Raw genomic sequence first — 21,116 nt, forward strand, 5'->3', positions numbered from 1 at the left:
TTCCCCGTGAGTCTCCTGGGTGCCCTGGCCCAGCCCCCAGCCCGCAGCTAGAACTTCTGCCACATGCTAAAAAGAGGACCCCAAGGCCTTTTCTCCTCCCTCACGTGACCCCTGCAGGAAAGGTGCCCCTGCCCTCCCACCACCATCTATGCCCACCCCACCTTCCCAACTATTTTTTGGTACAGGGATGTAGAACCAAGTATGTCCCATCTTGGGATCACCAGTTACTACCAAGCTCCCTCTACTCCATTCTGACTCCATTCCCTCCCAGGAGCAATCAGCGTGTTCTCTCTAAAGAGCCAAAGTGCCCATGACCCTCTGCGGAAACCCCACATTCGTGCCCGCAAGCTCTGGGGGGCTCCTTGATCACCTAAGCCCCCTCGCCCCACCTCGCCTTCCACACCCACAGCTGGTCTTCAGCCAAGACCAGCCACGGAGGTCTCCAGTGTGTCCTGCTCCCTCTCTGGAGGTTCCCCTGCCCACCCCGTTTTGGGGGACCGGATTCTTCAAAACCTGGTCCCTTGGCTACCACCCCAAGGTCACAGGCTTTGGAGGGCTGTGTGACCTGGGCCACTAGAGCCATGGGTTCCTTTGCTTTCCACTTGAAGATTCCCCGAGGGCAGGGCCAGGGTGGACACCTCTCTGTGCATCCCACATGGACATGTGCACTTGTTGGAGCCAGGGAGCAAGGCAGAGATGGACCCAGGGAGCCACAGGCATGCTGTGCAGCCCTGGGGTCCCACATGGGCAGCCCCCAGGCCTGTACCTCTGGTGGGAAGACCTCACGCCCCCGACCCGCGCCTGGCCAGGGCCCCTCAGGATGCCACATGGAGGGACGAGAGGACACTGGGCTGCCGCGTCTTGGGGCTCCAGGACCCGAGTGGCCAGGGAGTGAGGTACCCACGAGAGTGGCTGGGGTCGCCTCTGGGCAGGCTTGCACAAGCCAGAAGCCAGAGCATGTTTTCAGTTGTGGCCACTGCCCGAGGGCATATGAGAGGGGGCACCGTGCCCACAGGGCCCGTACCAGGCTCTGGAGCCCCGGGACTCCAGTTTGAGGACCAGCTCACCACCACGTGGCCACTCTGCAGCACCCTCTGCCAGTCCTGGGGTGCAGGAGCTTAGCCCGGGGTCCAGGTCACCACATCCCGGTATGGTGGTCCTAGGGTGCCAGGGAACTCCCCAGGGAGGCAGTGGCACACTGTGTCCCCACGGCGGCGCCCTTGGCCAGCCCTGGGATGGGGGCGGGGGGCTCGTCCTGGGGGATCGGGCCCTCGAGGGCCGCTGTCACCGCGCCGCCCCCTCCCCGCTGCATACCTTGCCCACAGCCGAGCAGCTGGGAGGCTATTTATAAAGGCGGGTGAGATCAGCAGCCGAGGCTATAAATGCACGGGCTGCGACCGGGCCCCAGAGGAGCGGCCGCCCGGGGCGCCGGAGCTGCGGGCAGCGCGGCCAGAATGAGTGCCAGTGCAAGCGGCGGCTGCGGCGGCGACGACAGCGACAGCAGCAGCAGGTAAGGCCAGGCCGGGCTGCCTGGGGCCCCTGGCGGCCCGCGCGCTCACTGCCTGCCCGCCCCACCCGCAGCTCGCAGGCCTCCTGCGGGCCCGAGTCCTCCGGCTCCGAACTGGCCCCCATCGCCCCTGCGCCTCAGATGCTGCAGGGGCTGCTGGGCTCCGACGATGAGGAGCAGGAAGACCCCAAGGACTACTGCAAGGGTGAGGCCCCGGGGAGGAGGAGGGGGCCCAGAGCCCACCCACGTGGGCCAAGGGTCCCGGCAGCACGGTGCCGTGCTGGGGCAGGGGTAAGGCGCCACCCTCAGCGGCCTCTGTGGGCTCCCTTCTCCAGGCGGCTACTACCCTGTGAAAATCGGGGACCTGTTCAATGGGCGGTACCACGTGGTGCGCAAGCTGGGCTGGGGCCACTTCTCCACTGTCTGGCTCTGCTGGGACATCCAGTGAGTGTCATCCCCCCTGCCCCGGGGCTCCATGCCAGCTGGGATCCTGCCCCTGGGCACGCCTGCGGCTATGGCGAGGGCCCCGTGGGTCTGTCTGGTGCCGGCGGCCGACATGGGTCTCGGTGTTGCAGGCGCAAGCGTTTTGTGGCTCTCAAAGTGGTGAAGAGCGCGGGGCATTACACGGAGACAGCTGTAGATGAGATCAAGCTCCTGAAATGTGTGAGGCGCCTCCCCTACCCGTTCCCAGCTCCCTGGGAGCTGCCTGGGGCCTGCCGGGCTCCACAGGCTGGGGCGGGGCGCCCGCAGGGGTAGGCTCCAGCTGGCTCGGCCGAGGGGGAGGACCCGGAGGGCGGGCCCGAGGCTTTTCTTCCAGTGAGGCCCAAGCACAGCGGGACAGGGGGGCCGGAGGGGCTGCCCACCCCGGGGGAGCAGCTGGGAAGGGGGAGGTTGAAGCCATATGTGGACCTTTGGTTTCTACTGCAGGTCCGAGACAGTGACCCCAGTGACCCCAAAAGAGAAACCATTGTCCAGCTCATCGATGACTTCAGGATCTCAGGGGTTAACGGAGTCCATATCCTTTGCAGGCTGAGCAAACAAGTGTGGCATCTCAGCAGGAGATAGCTGGCTGGTGCCTTCCAGCTCCAGGGGCCTCAGTTTGCTATCTGTGTGATGGGCTGTTTATCCCTTCCAATGACACTAGTCTATGAAATACCCCCACCACTTCAGGGATTTGTGTCTGGGCATGGGGGGTGGAGCAGATAACCAGATTGGCATTGGCAATCCATGGCTAGGTTACCCCCAAGTGGGAGGCACCGTCTCAGTGTGCCTTCCCTTTCGGGGGGGCTGTCAATAGGCTCTTGGGCAGACATGGACACAGGACTGGAGCTGTTCCGAGAAACCTGTCTACTCCTCCAGTGCCCTGTCCCTAGGAAGACCACAGAAAGTACGGTGCCAACTGGCACACCAGAGAGTGACAGGGACACTAGAGCACCACCGGGACAGTGGTGATACAGGACCTCCCAGACCCAGCTCTATGCTGCCTGAGCCTCGGGGCTCCCCCACCCCAGCTGAAGGTGGGCAGGACCTGGGCCCCAGCTGCATGCCCAGCGGCTGCCCTTCACTCCTGGCCCCAGATGTGTGCATGGTGTTGGAGGTCCTTGGCCATCAGCTGCTCAAGTGGATCATCAAGTCCAACTACCAGGGCCTGCCCGTACCCTGTGTGAAGAGCATCGTGAGGCAGGTGAGCTCTTCCTGAGTTCGGCAGGAAGAGCCCTGTGGCACGCAGCCAGGGCAGGGTGGGTGGACTTCAGGACTGGCTCTCTACAGGTGCTGCACGGCCTGGATTACCTCCACACCAAGTGCAAGATCATCCACACGGACATCAAGCCCGAGAACATTCTGCTGTGTGTGGGGGATGCCTACATCCGGCGCCTGGCCGCTGAGGCCACAGAGTGGCAACAGTCAGGGGCACCACCCCCATCCCGCTCCACAGGTACCCAGATCCTGCGTGGGGCCAGGGCAGGGCCCGTGGGCCTCAGCCCCGGCCTGAGTCTCAGTTCCTTTCTCTTCCTCCCGGCTCTGCCTGCTCCACCGCAGTCAGTACCGCCCCCCAGGAGGTCTTGGTAAGTTGGGCCGCCTCTTTTCCTAGGCCTCATTTTCCCATCTGCTCAGAGCTCACCTCTCAGCCTCTCTGGTTCCCCCTTCTCCCTAACTCTCCCTGCTGCCCAACACTCCTGCAGGGGCATTTCCAAAAGGCTGGGTGGCCTGGATGAGGGTGATACAGAGGGGGCCACAAGCCCCAAACGGCCCTGGGTGGCCACTGGGGCTCACCACCACCTCCCCGAAAGGACAATGTGTTAACAGCTGGCCCCAGGGGAGGCTGGCGCCCAGCCAGAGGCTTCTTGGTTCTTCCTTGGCCTCCAGCTCTGGAGAGTGGAGGGCAGGAGGGGACCCAGGAGGTGGGCGAGGTGGCAGGACCATGTCCTGGTGGCCATGGGGTCCTGGGACCTGCAGAGCTTGTCCCCTGTGGGAGCCCCGTGGAGACACTTGGGCTGCTCCGTGGCTGGCTGCCAGGCACCCCCAGGCTGACCCTGGTTCTCGGCAGACGGGGAAGCTGTCGAAAAACAAGAGGAAGAAAATGCGGCGCAAGCGGAAACAGCAGAAGCGGCTGCTGGAGGAGCGGCTGCGTGACCTGCAGAAGCTGGAGGCCATGGAGGCCGCGGCCCAGGCCGAGGGTGAGGATGGGAGCAGGGAGCGGGCCCCCCGGCGGCGGCTGCCCACTCAGCACCTTGGCCTGTCTCCCCAGACTCCAGCTCCAGACTCGAGGCGGGCAGTGGCTCCACATCCTCTTCCGGTTGCCACCTGGGCGGCGTGGGGGCTGACCCCTCGCCGGCTTCTTCATCCCCGGCCCCCAGGGGCAACCGCAGCCTCAGCCCGGGCTCCCAGACCTCAGGCTTCTCGGGCTCCCTCTTCTCCCCTGCCTCGTGCTCCATCCTCTCAGGCTCGTCCAACCAGCGGGAGGTTGGCGGCCTCCTCTCCCCTAGCAGTAAGTGGGACCAGGCCAGCGGGCAGTGGGCAGGGCTGGGCCAGTGCCCAACCAGCTCAGCCACTCTTTCTCTTGCTTCCCCAGCACCGTTTGGTGCCTCCAACCTCCTGGTGAACCCCCTAGAGCCCCAAAACGCAGACAAGATCAAGATCAAGATCGCAGACCTGGGCAACGCCTGCTGGGTGGTATGAGCAGGCACCCTGCTATGAATGAGGCTGGTCCCCGGGGCTCGACCAGACCCCCATGCCTGCCTCAGGCTGCAGTCCCAGGGCTGAGCCCAAAACAGCACCTCTCCCACCTGGTCGGCAGGACTGGGCCCATGGGCGGGGGTGGACGGCCATGGTGCAGGGACCAGCCTGTCTCAGGTCACCTTGCCAGGCCCTCTTAGGACAAGGGGGGCCCCTGAGGCTCAGAGCGAGCCCCACGATGCTCCTGGGGTGCATGGGCCCACAAGAGGTGGGAGACATGTTGAGGGCAACTAAGGGCAGACCAGCCCTGGCCCCAGCCCCTCCCCTGGGCTCCCCTTGCCTCCAGCACAAGCACTTCACCGAGGACATCCAGACACGGCAGTACCGGGCTGTGGAGGTGCTGATCGGCGCCGAGTATGGGCCCCCAGCTGACATCTGGAGCACAGCGTGCATGGTATGTCTGCCCGTGGCTGTACCCCATCCGGGCAGACTCACTGGGGCCAACAGCCTTACCCTCTGCCCTTTTCAGGCCTTTGAGCTGGCCACTGGCGACTACCTATTTGAACCGCACTCGGGAGAAGACTACAGTCGTGATGAGGGTAGGAAGTGGCGAACCCCAGGGTCTGGCCTCAGGACCTCCCAGCCGCCTGGCCAACCTCCCAGCTCCCTTTCTGTCCACAGACCACATCGCCCACATTGTGGAGCTGTTAGGAGACATCCCCCCAGCCTTTGCCCTCTCAGGCCGCTACTCCCGGGAGTTCTTCAACCGGAGAGGTGGGGCCACCTGGATGGAGGGGTGATGTGGGAACTTGGGGGCCAGCGAGGGGTCTCAGATGACAGGCCTCCCAGGAGGAGGCTGACCTGTGGCGTGCTGGCCTGCCTCCAGGGGAGCTTCGGCACATCCACAACCTCAAGCACTGGGGCCTATACGAGGTGCTCATGGAGAAGTACGAGTGGCCCCTGGAGCAGGCCACACAGTTCAGCGCCTTCCTGCTGCCCATGATGGAATACATCCCCGAGAAGCGGGCCAGTGCAGCCGACTGCCTGCAGCACCCTTGGCTCAATCCCTAGGCCCTGTGGGCACTTTGGGCAGCTTGGGGCGGGCCCGGCTCCCTCCCTACACCCCCGGCCCCTAGTGCCTTCAGGGAAAGCAGGACAGTTCCTGCCCACCCTGCTGAGTGGGAGCTTTCTCATACCCACCTGGGCGGGGCAGGCCAGGGAAGACAGATCTGCCGAGGCCAGGACCTGGCCTTTCAGAATGTGTTCTGCCCCCCAACCCTCACAGAGGGGCCCTCTGAATGGGAAGTGTGCTGTTTCTTTTCTTAATAAAGTGTGACCTGAAACACCTGCGTCAATAGTGACAAAAGCACGCCACCAAGGGCTGGGGCGGAAGTGGGTTTATTCTGGGTCCGCCCACTGAGCCACCCAGGGTGCTGGTGGCGCCAAGCAGATCTGAAGAGTGGGCCTAAACAGTCCTGGGGACAGCCTAGGCCTCCACGGCCCGACCGTTAATGACACGGATATGGCGGATGATGTCCTGGATGGCTTCTGACGTGGTGCCCTGGCCCCCGATGTCTGGGGTGTGCATCTGCAGGAGACGGGCAAACTTGGGCACACACCAGGATCCGGCCAATCCCTGAGCCCTGGCCTGCAGGCAGCCCAGGGCTGCCCACTACACTCTGTGGCCTGCAGGAGCTGGAAGGGCCACCAGGGGGGCCGCAGTACCAGCTAAGGCCAAGAAGGCCCAGCCAACCTGGTGTCACCCTCCTCATGGTGGCGCTAGGTCACCATTTCCAGCCCCTTGGGCGTCCTATCAGCTCAACCTGGGAGAGGGGTGGGGGTTGGGGGGCCTCACGTTTTCATTGTCCATGGATGCCAGGACGGCCTTGCGGATGGAGGTGGCATAGGAGTGCAGCCTGAGGAAGAAGAACAGAATTCAGTCCTCTGGGCCTCGTTCGCAGTCTGGGGGCTGATGGCCGGGCATTGAGAAGCCACTTACTTGAGGTGGTCAAGCATCATGCAACTTGCCAGCAGTGTAGCTGTGGGGTTGGCAATGTTCTTATTGGCAATACTCTTCCCTGTGTTCCTTGTAGCCTGGAAGAGGCGACATGAAAAAGGAGGGGGCTGGTGAATGTAAGAATGTTGAGGGTATCCTGCATTGGTGTGAACTGTCCAGAACAGGCAAATCCAGAGACTGAGCAGATGAGATTGGTGCGAGGGGCTGGGGGGAAGGGAAAGAGAATGCTGGCCACAATTACCAGATTTCTTTTTTTTTTTTTTTTTTGGTAAGAAGTGGATTCATTCAGATTCAGAGAGAAGCATGCTCTACAGAGTGGGCCATCGCAGAGGGCAAGGGCCTACAAAATTTCTCTCTATGGTGATGAAAATGTTCTAGAATTAGTGGGGATGTTTGCAAAATTTGGAATATTCTAGAAACCACTAAATAATTTACTTTCAATGACTGAACTAGAAAGTGTATGAGCTATAGTTTTTTGCCGACCTTTGTTGACAAAAGTCCATCTAGTCAAAGCTATGGTTTTTCCAGTAGTAACGTATGTGGACTTCCCTTGTGGCTCAGATGGTAGAGAGTCTGTCTGCAATGCTGGAGACCAGGGTTCAATCCCTGGGTTGGAAAGATGAAGATCCCCTGGAGAAGGAAACGGCAACCCACTCCAGTGTACTTGCCCAGAGGATCCCGTGGACAGAAGAGCTACACTCCATGGGGTCGCAAGGAGTTGGACACTGACTGAGCAACTCCACTTTCACTTTCAAGTATGGGTGTGAGAGTTGGACCATAAAGCAAGCTGAGTGCCAAAGAATTGATGCTTTTGAACTGTGGTGTTGGAGAAGACTCTTAAGAGTCCCCTGGACTGCAAGGAGGTCAAACCAGTCAATCCTAAAGGAAATCAGTCCTGAATATTCAGTGGAAGGACTGATGTTGAAGCTGAAGCTCCAATACTTTGGCCACATGATGGGAAGAACTGAGTCCTTGGGAAAGACCTTGATGCTGGGGAAGATTTAAGGTGGGAGGAGAAGGGGACGACAGAGGATGAGATGGTTGGATGGCATCACCGACTCAATGGACATGAGTTTGAGCAAGCTCTAGGAATTGGTGATGGACAGGGAGGACTAGCATGATTGCAGTCCATGGGGTGGCAAAGGGTCAGACACGACTGAGCAACTGAACTGACTGAGCCCTAGTTCACAAAGGCCCATGACCTTGGCATCGCTGGTGGCACTCACCGTCTCAAACACGGCATACACATGGCCATAGTTGGCCCCAGCCACAAGGCCGGGGCCCCCAACTAGCCCAGCACAGACGTTGTTGACGATGTTGCCATAGAGATTGGGCATCACCATGACATCAAACTGCTGGGGCCGGGACACCAGCTGTGGGGTGGGGAGCAGCAGTCAGGAGTTGGAGCACCAGCAGGCCCATGCACCCAGGGCAGGGGCCCATGCAGCATGGCAGCCCAACTACCTGCATGGTGGTGTTGTCCACAATCATATTCTCAAAGGTGATCTGGGGGTAGCGGGCTGCCACTTCCCTGCAGCACTGGAGGAAAAGCCCATCGCCCAGTTTCCTAGGGTGATGCAGGACACCAGCTTGGCCACGGCCACCACCCACCAGAGGGACGGTATTCACCAACACCACAGAACCACCAGTCCCATTTGCAGAGTGGGAAGAACCCCGTTCCACCTCCCCCCGATGTGTGCACTGAGAGCAGGCCTGGGCCCTGGTGCAGAGGGGCAGCGTTGGGGACGTACATGATGTTGGCCTTGTGCACGGCTGTCACTTTCTTGCGCCCGCTCTCCTGGGCCAGTTGGAAGGCGTACTCAGCAATACGCAGGGACTTGGCCTTGGTGATGATCTTCAGGCTCTCTACCACGCCCGCCACACTCTGGGAAGGCGAGGAGGGACAGGAGACTCATATCCTGTCGGAGCCTGCCCTCTGGCATGAGGTTCTGTCCAGGCATGGCCTTCCTGACTACCGGCCTAGCCAGGTGCCCCCTGCGCCCCACTCACCTCGTGTTCCAGGCTGCTGTACTCGCCCTCTGTGTTCTCCCGGACAATGAGGATATCAATGTCCCGATGCCGGGTCACCACACCTGGCAGGCTCTTACAGTGGATGACGTTGGCATAGAGGTCCAGGCTGGTGCTGCAGGTGTACCAAATCAGATCAGCCGGCCGCGGCCACCACCATCCCCACCCAGCACCCACGCTGCGCCCTTGGCTCTCACCGAAGGATGTTGTTTCGCGATTTGTGGGATGGGGGCAGGTTGTGGTTTGTTTCAATGTTGCCTGCAGGACAGAAACAAGACCAGCAGGCTGGAGAAGGGCCCAGGCTCCAGTGTACTCCCGCATTTGAGCTGGTGGGAGCAGGGCTTCACAGAACACCCTAGCACACTTGCAGTCGAAGTGCCATGAGGGCGGATGGATGTGTGCGTCTGAGTGTTGAGTTCACTGATGGCTTCCTGGCACATAACAGACGCTCGATAAATACTAAATGAAGGAAGGGATGAAAACAGCTGGCAGCTAGCCAGAAGGTCTTGCGAGACCCTGGGTGAGGCTTGGCAAGGCCAGGGTCCAGCTGCAAGGGCAGCTTGGCCAGGGTTCGTGCCAGGCCTTGTGTCAAGGTGCCACAAGAGCTCCAGCTCAGGGGCAGGCAAGAGTTGCCTGTAAAAGACCACGCCTTCACCTTGGCTGGAACCAGGGCACCCAGAGGGCCAGCTGCCCCTGAGAGAAGGCAGTCAGAGAATGCCAAGTTGAGGGGGCCCTTCTCAGGTCCCCACGGGGCTACCTCGGGCACCCTATCATTGGCATGTCAGCCCCTCCAGGCAACAGCCAGGGCCTGCATCTCTACCTTTGTCTCGGCTCACTCACTGCTCCTACAGAGCAGGTGATGGGCTCAAGTGTGCAGAATGAGTGATGGAAAGTTTAAGGAGCTGGACCCAACCGAGGAACACTCAGCGAGGGTCAAGCTCCTAGCTGTAACTTCCACAGCTGTGCCAACTAGAGCCAAGGCCACCAGTGGGGGCTTAAACCTGCATCAGTGTGACACCCAGCGTGTGAAGGAAGACTCTGAGAGCCACAGCTGACTCCAGCAAAGAGGGCGGCCCCAGGCGGGAGGGAGCCCACGCCTAGACAGGCTCCCACAGCAGCTAGTGACACCGAGACCACCGAGGTGCAGCACCCATGGGCGCCCAAGGACAAGGGTCAGCTCACAAGGGAGTCTCACCCTTCAGGGCTACGCGGTTCCGACGGATGGCCATGATGGCATTGCGGATGTCCTCCTCGTCCGCGGTGGAGCTCACGTGCACCTCTTCAAAGTCCACAGGCACACATGCATGCCTGGGGCAGAGTGGGATCAGGACGGTGATCCCAGGCCCCGAGCACAGGGCACAGAGGTCTCTCCTCTGCTGTTGCCCACTCTGCCTGGGCTCTGGCCAAGGGGAGACTGAGCCTAGCTGTGCCAGCTGATGGGGGTGCCCTGACACTCCAAGAAGGCATGAGTCGCTTGGGTTCTGCCCTCCCCCTCACCCGGCTCAGCCTGGCAGGAGGGCAGGCACCAGGACAAGGGGCTGCCCACCACTGGCTCGCTACCCTCATGGTGCCCCGTTCTCAGGGTCCCCCTCTATACCTGAACACTGACTTGACGTGCAGCATGAGCTCTGGCCCAATGCCATCTCCCGGGATCATGGTCACCGTGTGTCGCCCACCATACTTCGCCGACGGGGGCTGGAAGGGAGGGGGAGGGGGCAGGCCTTCAGTTCCCTTCCTCCCTCGAGTCCTGACTCAGTGGGCCAGCCAATTGGGAGGTGCCAACTCAGGGTACCCCAACCATATGCCCTGCCCCACCCACAGTGCAGCGCTGCTCGTGGGGGGTTGCAGTCCCCCCAAGTCAGGAGGGCAACCACAGAAGCAGGTCCCACCTCCGCCTGGAACTGGGTCAACCCCAAAGCCACTAAAAGCCCCCAACCTGACAAACAGGCAGGCGGGAAGGATACTCACAATTGTTTGTTGCTAGAGGCGGGGACAGGAAGGAAGAAGACACAGATCAGCCGAGGTTAGAAGAACAAGGCAGGGCCCAGGGAACCAGGCTTTGCCCCCAGGGTTCAGGGGAGGAGGAGAGGAGAGGAGGGAAGGAGGAGAGGTGGAGATTGCGCCTCAGGGGACACATGGAGGGAACAGAGCCAAGAGGCGTGGCACACACATGTGCCCACACACACACCCCTCTACACCCCAGGTGCCCACAAACCCATCCACATGCACCTGCACACACACTCTTCTGCACACACGTACAGACGGACACGTGCCTGTATGCACTAGGGCAGGTTACTTACTGAGAAGCTCCTCCGGGGGGCCTCGTGGGAACCTAGAACCTGGCAGAGAGAACCCAGATGCCAGTGGTTGTTGTCAAGTTGGCCAGGGTCAGCCGAGCTCCTGGCAGGGGAGGTGGGCACCCCCACCATGCCCAGATAGGCCCTGTGGCTCTGGAGCTTCCGCTGTCCAAAGACATTTACAGAAATGTTGACGCTTCCCTCCCCGCCTTTTGCTGTTTCTGAGTTTTCTCAGCCAATTTTTCCTGCTCAGTGCGGTCTGTTGAGTGAGCAGAAATTGGCACACTCAACACAGTACAAAAGGGAAACCATAATAGCAAACCACAAGGCTACCACGACCGTGATGCATGTCATTTTTTTCCATCACGTCTCCTTACTACAAAAGCAGCATACAGACAGAACATGGCGACGATCCGGATCATGGAAACCAGAGGGGAAAAGATAGCACCCAGCCCTCTGCCCAGCCAAAGATTAGCCCTACTGGCCACATGGGGAATAGCCCTCTAGGATCAGAAGAAGAGCAGATGCTCATCCTTAATTAAGGCCTTTATAAAGGTTTGCAAAGATGCTTCGTGGCCTGCGTGGATGACAGATGTCCCCAACCCCCCCACTTGCAACGGCCACACGTGGTCATGTCGGTGCCATGCCTGAGAGCTTCAGAGCAACAGCCACTTGAGTCAAATGCGACAGGTGCTCAGAGGGACCCATCTGGAGTCCCCACACTTACCTGGAGGAAGAAGCCCAGGTCCCAGCTCCTGCCACAGGGGGCTACAGGCTCACACTTTCCTCTCTGGGGAGCCCCACCTGTGTGCCGCTCAATGCAAAGAGGCGGGGACTGAGCCACAGTCCCTCCTTCTCACTCAGGGATGCCCTGCCACTTGCCTGCTGGGGGAGCAGCAGAGGATGCCAGCCAATGATAGTCACTGTGGCCATTTCCCAAAGAGCCTTGCCTTCCTGCTAGGAGTCTAGAAAGCTCAGGCAGAGGCTGACCACCCCATGTGGGTCTCTCCGGCTGGTTTTCACAAGGTACCCACTTGCACAAAGCTCTGCAGGTATAGGAGTTAGGAAGGGGGTGATGAACAGGACAAGATGCTCCTTGGGTTTCTACTGATCCGCGGAGCCCCCGGATCAGGAGCCAGATGCATGCTTGGGGTTTTTCTGTTTGCCTTCTAGCAACTGTCAGTATCTAGATTCATCTCTCTATAGGCTCTCGACACAAACTTGCACATGGTGGCTTAGACTGCCCTTCCTCCAGGAAGCCTTCCCGATGCCCTAAGGCTGCTGAGCTGCTGGTCCCCTTGGGCTGCAAAGCCCTACTCGTTCCCTTCCTCCCAATCCCCATCTCCCTAGGTTATGGCTGCCTCACTCCTTCTCCAACCCTTAAGCCCCAGAGAGTGGACGCGGTGTCTGTCTGATCTCCTACTATCACCCCAGGACCCAGAAGAATGCCTGGTCCAGAGCTGGGACACGAAACACATTTCTTGACTGAACTGAACACATCAAAAGATGAAGAAAGATATGGCAGGTTCTGAGACTAGGGAGACCTCAGTCCAAAGCCTCCATCCACTACTCCTGGTGGCAAACAGCTTAACCTTGCTAAGCTTCTTCCCCTTACCTGAAATCCATGGAACAGAGGTGCCTACTTTATCTGACCACTGGAAGCATTAAGTGAAAAGAGGTATGCAAGCTGTTCAGTCCCGAGCTGAGGGATGAGGGCTCCCCTTCACCTCAGCAGCCCCTCAGGCCAGTGTGCAAGGCTGGTGACCAATGAGGAGATGCTGGGCTGGCCCCTATGGCTGCCAGCTAATTCCTCCTGGGTTCCAGCTCTCTGAGGCCCACAGGCACGGGGCAGGTGACCTGGCCACGATGGTGAGCCACCACTCACACCGTGCCTGGCTCTATTTCAGTGCAAGAACCCCCCACCAGACCGTGGGTCCCATGACTACCACCAGGGCTGAACCTCTCCCTCATCTGGTCCCAATGCTACATGTTCCATCCAGCTTTGGCCAAAGACCCAGAGAGCTCTCGGGATAGCAACTTCCCTGACCTTGCTCTGGACAGACTCAGGCCCCTTCCTTCAGAGAGTTACAAAGATTCTGTGAACCTATCCATCAAAGGACCCCAGGACAAGGCAAGATGTGATACATGCATTGGTCTCCAGCTTGTTCATCAAGCAGGAAGGTGGACTGTTACCCTCGTCCTTTCAGAGTACCACAGAAAGCACTCCAGAATGGTATGTGATTCAACCAAAGGGCTCCTGTGCTGCACACCTTAGTGAAGTTTCTCTCTTCAGTATGTTTCTGTTGGATCAAGTACCAATGGTGTCTGCATGTTTTCCCACAAGGTCCCACTAACTGGGACCAAAGATCTGGGCTTCATCTCTAAAGGTTCCCATACCCAAGACAACCAGTCTGGGGCAAGGCATTCCCCAGCTAGCAGCCTTTCAGTCTCCTCATTCCCGGCCCAATATGAACACAAGCACACACACAGGTGAAGTCAGCAAGGAGACAAATGTCCCCATCAGGATCCTGCAAGAGCCTAGCGGCCAGGAACCTTTAGAAAGCCTCTCGCCAGCAAGTGGGAGAAGTCAGCACTTAACACAGAATTTAATAAGGCAGAAGCTGCGACAGGCCAGCCTTCCCAAAGGCTCAGAGCGGGGAAGCATGCCAGGAGATGTGACCGCAAGGAGTGTCAGCAAAGTCACTGAGTTCTGGAAGGTCAGAGGTGGGTGGATTCTTTGACAGCGAGGGGAAACTGGAGCCGAGAGAGAGAGGTCAGACCTCTTATCCCTTCGGGCCAGTCCCGACTTGATGACGCTTAGGACTTCCCACCCACCTAGGGACTACACTATCCTCATGGAAGTGTGTCACGAGAGGAATCAGACCCGAACAAGCAAGATCCTAAACAGAGAACGATGGAAGCAAAGTCCTCGCGGCCTCCCGACCCGCCGCCAGCTTCAGGAATCCTAGCTCCTTCCCATTCCCAGCGCCTGCAGGGTGGGAAAGCCCCTGGGGCACCGAAAAATCAGACTGGCCACCTCCACTGGGAGAGGTGGCAAAGCGGTTCATAAGAGGGAAATCCGAGGAGGACGGGCGGCCGGGAACGGATTCCCAGGAGCACAGGAGCAAGGCGGGCCGGACACGCGACCGCCTCACAAGGGTTCCCACAAGGACACTGGGAAGTGACACTGCCCCCCGCTCGCCGGGAACTCCCCCGCCACCACATGCAGACTCCTGGAGCGCCAGACCAGGGTCAACTTAAGCTAACCCCTTCACTGACAGCGGAGGTGGCCAATCAACCCCGGGCCGCGACACGCTCCCCTCCCCGTGAGGCCCGCAGCCAATCGGGCTCCAGAACGGTCCGAGCGCGGCGGCGGCCCGCCTAACCCCGCCGAGTTGCTAACAGCTCTTAGTGAGTCCGGCGGATGTCCCCGTGGGCCGCTCCTCCCTCTCACCTCCCAAGGACGCCAGAGGAGGGCCGGCCTGAGCGCTGCCTTCACAGCGCCGCCCGCGGCCGTCGCCACCTTCAGCGCCATGACAGAACGTGAAGACAGCCGCAGGTTCCGACACGCAGCTGCCGCTCTCGCGAGAGCTCGGCGGAGCGCGACGTCTCGGGAGGGGGCGTGGTCCCGGCAGTACGCACGCACACGGCCGCGCCGGTTTCCCACGCCTTTTTCCGGCGCCGGAGGCGCCGCCGCCGCCATCTTTGGGGGGCGGTCGGCTGGGTGCCTGGTCCGGGGAGGAGACACGTCAGTACCGCCGGCGACGTCAGAGGCCCGCCCAGCCCGCCGGCGCCCGATTGGCTGCGGCGGCCGCTGACGCGTCGCGCTTCCTCGTCTACTCCTCGTGTTCAGGCTAACCACTCTCTTTTTCCCTTGGCAGAGAACAGGCGATGGCGGCGCTGGCATCTCTCGGCGCCCTGGCGCTACTGCTGCTGTCCGGTCTCTCCTGCTGCTCAGGTAGCGGCCTGGCCGGAGTTCTTTTCTGGCGAGCCTCTCACCCACGACTGGTGGTGCGTCGGGGGAGGACGGGTGCGGGCAGAGCGGGGGTCTGGGCCTTCTCCCTCTGAGAGGCAGGTGGTCTCTGGTCGCGGCGGCCGAGGCCACCATGCTCTCGTGCACCACACACGTTCACCCAGCAGCTGAGCTGCTGGAAGAAACAGCCTGATCTGTGCCCCGTCTGCTCCAGTGAGGAAGACTCCCAGAGCCTTTCTGTGCGCCTGGCCCCAGCTCCAGCAGGGAAAGTGACACTCGTCCCTGCCGCCACTCCTAGAGCCCCCGATCTGGGCGGGGAGGGGAGTGGACAGGAGCAAAGCTCTGCAGTGTAGGGCGATCGGAGCGAGAAACTGAGCCGGTGGAGAGGAACCATCTGACCCGATGTGGGGTCAGGCCTCCCTAGGAATGGGGCTCCGAGTGAAGCGAGGAAGCAGAGACGGTCCAGGCAGAAGGGCCCAGAGTGCAGACGAGTTAGAAGGGACCTGAAGAGGGAAAGATGAGTGTCTGGATCAGACGCTTGGTTTGTGTCCCCTAAGGCCTTGTTGGATCCGTATAGGGTTTTTCAGCAGAGTCAGATGGCTTCACATTCTTGAGAGGTTGTTAACAGTGGCCCGGCTGAGTTCTGACTGACACTGGAGTCCAGAAGTGGGTTTAGCAGGAGGTCCTTCCAGGAGCCCACAATGGGCCTGGGGGCCTGGACTGGGTTAGGACCACTTTGAGCACTTTATCTGCCCTACTTCAGGCCAGCACCCCTGATGGCCTGGAGTGTTTCACCAGCCTCAGTGGCCACCCAACCCACACCCTGGTCACTGGCTCCTCAGGAACTCCCCATGCTCTAGGCAGTGATGCCTGGAAAGGACAAACCTGACCATGAAACTGTGCTTTCCCGCGTCTGGAGGAAGGTCAAACTTGGCAAAGTGTGGAAGCATCTGGGGAACGTGGCTCCTGAGAACCACTTCCCACCGACATTCCCAGGCATCTTCCTCCCACTGGTTCAGTCCCAAGCCTCAGCCTAAGTCATGGCCCTGCCCTGACACCGCGTTAGAGCAGCTGGTGCCTGGTGAAACCTTTCCTTCCCTGTGGCCTCTAGCAGTGTGGAGATGGTGAGGGTGTGTCCTTTCTCTCAGGGCAGCAGGAGGACAAGTTGTGCGTCTGGACCCAGATCGCCCATTTCCTTTCCTCCGGAACCGCTGGGGCCAGTCTTGGCTTTCTGTCAACTGTCTGGGGCAGAGACCCTTCATGTGGGAAGCCCGCATAAGTTTTTGTGCTTTTATGTCTGCAGAGCACGTCTTCAGTCAACTAGCTAGGGCCTTGCGGCTCTGAATTGAGGTCAGCCTAGCCCTGGGCTTTTGGGGTATTCCAGGGCAGGCTGTATCCCTAAACCATTGCATGGTTTTTCTGTCTGTAGGTCCAGGTACAGAGTTGAGTTGTGCAGTGAATTCACACAGTGCACTTCCCACCCCCCAACATGCTCACCTGTTCTTTTGCCCTGACATCGAGGTTCCACACACACAGTCTTCCCATCCCCCTTTCTCTGCCTTCCTTAAAGGCTACCCCACCCCTCTTGTCCCCTGCACTTCTGATTGGTCATTTGGATCCGTCTCCCAGACTCCACCTGGCAGGGTCCAAAGGGCCCATTGTGTCTTTAGTGGATGAGCTCTGGGAAGTGGGGTAGGGTGGTCCCTTCTGCCCTGCAACTCAGTGAGCGAAAGCCAGGCCTTATCCCTCCCTCTCTGCCTCCTCCCTGCAGCAGAGGCCTGTGTGGAGCCCCAGATCACCCCTTCCTACTATACCACCTCGGATGCTGTCATTTCTACTGAGACTGTCTTCATCGTGGAGATCTCCTTGACTTGCAAGAACAGGGTCCAGGTGAGGCAGCAGGGCTTCAGCCAAGAGGGCAAAGGCTCAGAGGTGGGCAGGGAGCCTGAGCCTTTGGGTCCTCAGTAGCACCAGGTGAGCCCAGACCCAGGGCTCCACGAGGACAGAGCGAGCATCAGGGTTTCGCTGCCCAGCTGAAGGCAAGCACAGGGCACAGGTGACTAAAGAACATCCAGCTCACCGGCCAGGTCTACTTTTCCCCCACGCAGCAGTGTAGGCAGACACTTTGCTGTGTCTGGAAAGCATGCTCATGGGAAGAGAGAGAGCCAGGCTCAGCCCCAGGGCTCCTGTATCCCCTTTCTGGTTGCTCTTGGCTGAAACGTGTGTCTACGTGGGCATTTGGTGACTTAAAAACTGAGCAGCCCTGGCCTGGGTCCCTGCAACCTGAAGGCCCAAAGAAAGATGGAAGTTGGGCTTTCTTAGGTACCACCTTCTTTAGGCAGCTCCTTGGGTGCCCCTGATCCCAGTACTCACTTCCAGACTCAAGAGAAGAAAAGAGAACACTTCAGTCATCTCACCCCTGTTCACCTAACAGGCTTGCTGGGGATTAGGGAGGCCAGGCCAGCGGGGAGGTGTGGTCCCCAAGGAGCAAGACCAACATGGAGAGACTGGCCCCCATGGTTCTCACTTGGTGCCCCTACCAGACCCAGCACAGTCCCTGACTCTGCCTGGCAACCTACTTACCCTAGGCGTGGGCATAGCGGAACCTCACAGACAGCACAAGAAGGGAGAAGGTGACTCTCTTTTTATCCCCTCCCCCCAGAACATGGCTCTCTATGCTGACGTCAGTGGAAAACAATTTCCTGTCACCCGGGGCCAGGACGTGGGACGTTACCAGGTAAGGGAGGCTGTGGCCGTCACTTTAGGGGGAGGCCACCTGCTCGCAGGTGCAGCCTGAAGCCCTGGGCGGCTTGGCCAGCTGAGCTGAGGTCCTTGGACTCTGTGCGCTGGTAGCAGCAGCACGCCCATCGTATCCACCCCTTGCCAAACGCACCCCACCCAGGTGTCCTGGAGCCTAGATCACAAGAGCGCCCATGCGGGCACCTATGAGGTCCGGTTCTTTGATGAGGAGTCCTATAGCCTCTTGAGGAAGGTGAGTGTCCCCAGAGCCCCCCAGGCCTGTTGGAGGGAGGGTGCAGCCCACAGCCACAGCTTTCTCTCCCCTGCAATCCCCATCCCCCTTCCCAACTCAGAGCAGGATGGATGGGTAGCCACCTTCCTGCCTGACCGCCCACCCCAGCTAGCCCCATGCCTTTCCTTTGCCCACCTCTCTTCTCCCACAACTCTGGGCAGGGTTCTGCCTCAACCTGCCCACCCGGCAGAGCCCCCTGACCCCAGCACCTCCCTCACAGGCTCAGAGAAACAATGAGGACGTTTCTGTCATCCCACCTCTATTCACAGTCAGCGTAGACCATCGGGTAAGCTGGAGGAGGGGACTGGCTCAGCCCAGGGGAAGGGGTGGGGCACATGGCCAGCCTCACCTTTGAGGGGGCACTGGGGGCTTCGCCAAGGTGGGTGGCGTGTCTTTGTGCCCCCTGGAGTGGCTGGCCCCCTCCCCCGTCTAAGGAGACCATGGTTCTCCTTTCTTGCAGGGTACCTGGAACGGGCCCTGGGTCTCCACTGAAGTCCTGGCCGCAGCCATCGGACTAGTGATCTACTACCTTGCCTTCAGCGCCAAGAGCCACATCCAGGCCTGAGGGTGGTGCCCGCCCCCACCCTTGCTTCTTTGAATAAAGAGCTATTGGCTATCCTGAGCACTGGAGCTGGGTCACGCACATGGGCAGAGCTGGGTGCCCAGCATCCATCCACCCGAGCAGACGGCACAGGTCTGGAGGTCCTCTCCTCCTCATGTGTGTCTGCTTCATTCCTTGGCTGTCACTACCACTCCATTCTTAGCCCTCAGATGGTTTTTGGGACTGAATGCTCAGTGCCCAGCATCTCTCAGGGTTGCCTTCATGGTTTCCCTCCCACCCGTCTTCTGGAAGAGTGTGGCCTTGTCTGCCTGCCCTCACCCAGCCTGCCTGGGCCCACCTAGGGAAGGGCCTTCTGACCACCTGCCACTGTGAGGGCAGGGTCCCAGGGACAGTGGTGTGGGAAGCTTGCCTGGAACTCAGGGGTTAGTAGCATATGCAGGCGCAGCCCTTCTGGCCTTTGGAAGGGTTCCTGGGCTTTGGAACTCGGGGCACAAGCCACACCCCAGTACTTTGTGTTTTTCCTGGGGGGTGTTGCAGGCACCCCTATGGAGCTGATGCTGTTGAATCGAGTTCCAGTAGCTCTCTGGGGGATAGTCCTTGCAGGCTCTCTGCTCCAGCCAGTTACCCCCAGGATGCTCCTGTCTCATGACATCAGGTGGGGCCCAGAGAAAGGCAGAGACAGACCCCCCCCCCCCGCCCCCGCCCAAGCTTCTGAGGAGCCCACTGTCAGCCCTTTCCAGCCTGGCCTTGCACCTTGCTTCCTAGCAACCCCTCCCCGCCCCACCAGCACCTGGCAGGCATTCCTGTGCAGGCTCCATGCTCCGAGTCAACCCACAGCCGTCCCTCCAGTCCAGTTTCCCTCCTGCCACGGGTGGGTGAGGGGGGAATGCCTAGGGTGTTTCCCCACTGCACACGTTTGCTCACCTGTGACCTGGCTGCTTCCTGGGCATCAGTGAGAGATTGTTTTGGGATCAGCCAGCAAAGCACCTGGCGCCCATCACCTGTTACCAGAGAGAATGAATAACAAGCCTCCAGGGAGGCTGCACCAAAAGGGAAAGTGAAAGTGAAGTCGCTCAGTCATGTCCGACTCTTTGCCACCCCGTGGACTGTAGCCTACCAGGCTTCTCCATCCATGGAGTTTTCCAGGCAAGAATACTGGAGTGGGTTGCCATTTCCTTCTCCAGGAGATCTTCCCAACCCAGGGATTGAACCCGGGTCTCCCTCATTGTAGGCAGAGGCTTTATCGTCTGAGCCACCAGGGTAGACTCAAAACCTACCTGAGCAGGTAGGGGATCTCCTGTGGGCTCTGTCCTTGGGAGCATGGAGGGACTTGTTTGGGAACCTTCTTAGGACTCTGGGATCCCAGCTGCTCCTTGCCCCCACCCTCAGGTGGGCAGGGGGTGACTGGCAGGAATAGGGAGGTTCCAGGTCACAGCTGAGTGCCCCTAAGACCTGAAGGGGCGAGGGCACCCTGGCTGAGGGGCTTTCTGTATTCCACATAGGTGCTTGCTAGTTGAGCACTGCTCCTAAAAACGCACAGTAGCAGTTGGCCACGCTGGGGCTCTTTAAGATGCAGGTTCCATCACCACTCTGCCGGGAGAGGGTGAGACCCAAATGTGAAGTTGCTGGTCCAGGGCATTGTGATGACACATCTGCCAGAGCCAATGAGAGCTAAGCTCTCACATGGGGACCCAAGGTTACAAGCCTGTCCTAGACCCCATCCCAGGAGCCCTGGGCATCTGGCACCCCACCTCAGAGCAAGAATGAGGTGCCTCTAGAGCCATCAAAGTAAGTGCCCTTGGTCACCTGCTCTAGCCAGTTTTCTGTGACAGGTTGGGCCGTGGGCACCCCATTCTTGCAGGGACATGTATGGAGTGTCCCCTCTCGAGGACACTCGTGTCCCAAGAGTTGCCATGCCTAGCCCCCAGCTCCAGAGGCCTAGGATGTCAGCTGTTTGCCCTTTTCAGGAAGAAACCACTGCTGTTCCATGTGCCATGCTGGGTCTTCCCTCCCAGCTGTTCATTCAGCAGGGCACTCCACTTCTATGGGCTGATTTCTTGCTCACACCAATCTTGGCAAATTAGAGGAAGTCTATTGCTCTTCCAAGAAAATGTTTAAATGTATCCCCACCCACTTAAGGTGCTGGCAGTGTCCTGTCCTGTTCAGGACACCAAGCTGAAGGGCTGGCCACACACATGGTCCCTGGAATTGCTAGACTTAGCAGGGTTCCTGGCACTGAGCAGGACTGCTGTGCTGGATGGAGACTCTGGGAGTTCCCACCAGCCCAGGTCAAAAGACACATCTCATGAGTGCTAGCCGTTGCCTTCCAGAAGACCACAGCCCATGCCCTGTAAGGCTCTCCCTGAACCACTTCTCTAGGACCTGACCAGAGCTAGAGTGTTGGCCTCAGGTGCATGCCAGCACCAGGCCATTGCCAGTCCTGAGTCCAGTCTCTGCCTCGCTTCCTGCACCTGGGTACCATCCCTGTGACCGAGCCAGACCTTGGAAATGATCCTGGCGCTCT

At 59.7% G+C, this 21,116-nt stretch overlaps 3 protein-coding genes across 6 annotated transcripts; 2 read left to right on the plus strand and 1 right to left on the minus strand.

Annotated features, from left to right (window-relative positions):
* The first annotated feature begins 61 nt into the window (after nucleotides 1-61).
* On the plus strand, nucleotides 62-6,027 carry SRPK3 (SRSF protein kinase 3). The gene is made up of 15 exons (XM_061408970.1): nucleotides 62-1,510; nucleotides 1,582-1,712; nucleotides 1,843-1,951; nucleotides 2,083-2,170; nucleotides 2,435-2,522; nucleotides 3,085-3,191; nucleotides 3,278-3,443; nucleotides 3,548-3,573; nucleotides 4,056-4,185; nucleotides 4,257-4,496; nucleotides 4,581-4,681; nucleotides 5,031-5,138; nucleotides 5,214-5,283; nucleotides 5,366-5,458; nucleotides 5,571-6,027. The coding sequence occupies exons 1-15, from the start codon at nucleotides 1,383-1,385 to the stop codon at nucleotides 5,753-5,755; spliced, it is 1,770 nt and encodes a 589-aa protein (XP_061264954.1). The 5' UTR covers nucleotides 62-1,382; the 3' UTR covers nucleotides 5,756-6,027.
* Nucleotides 6,028-6,066: 39 nt separating this feature from the next.
* IDH3G (isocitrate dehydrogenase (NAD(+)) 3 non-catalytic subunit gamma) lies at nucleotides 6,067-14,622 on the minus strand. Of its 3 annotated transcripts, XM_061408971.1 has the most exons (13): nucleotides 14,481-14,618; nucleotides 11,030-11,068; nucleotides 10,698-10,709; nucleotides 10,327-10,424; nucleotides 9,925-10,037; nucleotides 8,927-8,987; nucleotides 8,712-8,844; nucleotides 8,453-8,586; nucleotides 8,166-8,268; nucleotides 7,928-8,074; nucleotides 6,684-6,778; nucleotides 6,540-6,600; nucleotides 6,067-6,272 (listed from the first exon to the last, which is right to left on the minus strand). In XM_061408971.1, exons 1-13 carry the CDS (start codon nucleotides 14,559-14,561, stop codon nucleotides 6,171-6,173), a joined length of 1,179 nt encoding a protein of 392 aa, XP_061264955.1. In that variant the 5' UTR covers nucleotides 14,562-14,618; the 3' UTR covers nucleotides 6,067-6,170. The 3 variants fall into 3 exon arrangements, with proteins under 3 accessions (XP_061264955.1, XP_061264956.1, XP_061264957.1); XM_061408972.1 differs by lacking the exon at nucleotides 10,698-10,709; XM_061408973.1 differs by lacking the exons at nucleotides 6,067-6,272; nucleotides 6,540-6,600; nucleotides 6,684-6,778; nucleotides 10,698-10,709 and adding an exon at nucleotides 6,813-7,331 and having other exon boundaries at nucleotides 14,481-14,622.
* A 110-nt stretch (nucleotides 14,623-14,732) lies between these two features.
* Nucleotides 14,733-18,652, plus strand: SSR4 (signal sequence receptor subunit 4). Of its 2 annotated transcripts, none has more exons than XM_061408974.1 (6): nucleotides 14,733-14,984; nucleotides 16,771-16,889; nucleotides 17,662-17,736; nucleotides 17,902-17,991; nucleotides 18,251-18,316; nucleotides 18,491-18,652. In XM_061408974.1, exons 1-6 carry the CDS (start codon nucleotides 14,918-14,920, stop codon nucleotides 18,593-18,595), a joined length of 522 nt encoding a protein of 173 aa, XP_061264958.1. In that variant the 5' UTR covers nucleotides 14,733-14,917; the 3' UTR covers nucleotides 18,596-18,652. The 2 variants fall into 2 exon arrangements, with proteins under 2 accessions (XP_061264958.1, XP_061264959.1); XM_061408975.1 differs by having other exon boundaries at nucleotides 14,861-14,984; nucleotides 16,774-16,889.
* The last annotated feature ends 2,464 nt before the right edge of the window (nucleotides 18,653-21,116 follow it).

This window comes from Bos javanicus, chromosome X (genome assembly GCF_032452875.1).
Source record: "Bos javanicus breed banteng chromosome X, ARS-OSU_banteng_1.0, whole genome shotgun sequence".
Taxonomy (NCBI): domain Eukaryota; kingdom Metazoa; phylum Chordata; class Mammalia; order Artiodactyla; family Bovidae; genus Bos; species Bos javanicus.

Coding starts and splice junctions, on each gene's coding strand:
- SSR4 (XM_061408974.1), top strand. CDS start 14,918: ATGGCGGCGCTGGCATCTCTCGGCGCCCTGGCGCTACTGCTGCTGTCC. Junction 17,992..18,250: donor CCTATAGCCTCTTGAGGAAG/GTGAGTGTCCCC, acceptor CCTCCCTCACAG/GCTCAGAGAAACAATGAGGA. Junction 18,317..18,490: donor CAGTCAGCGTAGACCATCGG/GTAAGCTGGAGG, acceptor CCTTTCTTGCAG/GGTACCTGGAACGGGCCCTG.
- IDH3G (XM_061408971.1), bottom strand. CDS start 14,561: ATGGCGCTGAAGGTGGCGACGGCCGCGGGCGGCGCTGTGAAGGCAGCG. Junction 11,069..14,480: donor TCCTCTGGCGTCCTTGGGAG/GTGAGAGGGAGG, acceptor TCTCTCTGCCAG/GTTCTAGGTTCCCACGAGGC. Junction 6,601..6,683: donor ATGATGCTTGACCACCTCAA/GTAAGTGGCTTC, acceptor CTTCTTCCTCAG/GCTGCACTCCTATGCCACCT.
- SRPK3 (XM_061408970.1), top strand. CDS start 1,383: ATGCACGGGCTGCGACCGGGCCCCAGAGGAGCGGCCGCCCGGGGCGCC. Junction 1,511..1,581: donor GACAGCGACAGCAGCAGCAG/GTAAGGCCAGGC, acceptor CCCCACCCGCAG/CTCGCAGGCCTCCTGCGGGC. Junction 4,497..4,580: donor CGGCCTCCTCTCCCCTAGCA/GTAAGTGGGACC, acceptor TTGCTTCCCCAG/CACCGTTTGGTGCCTCCAAC.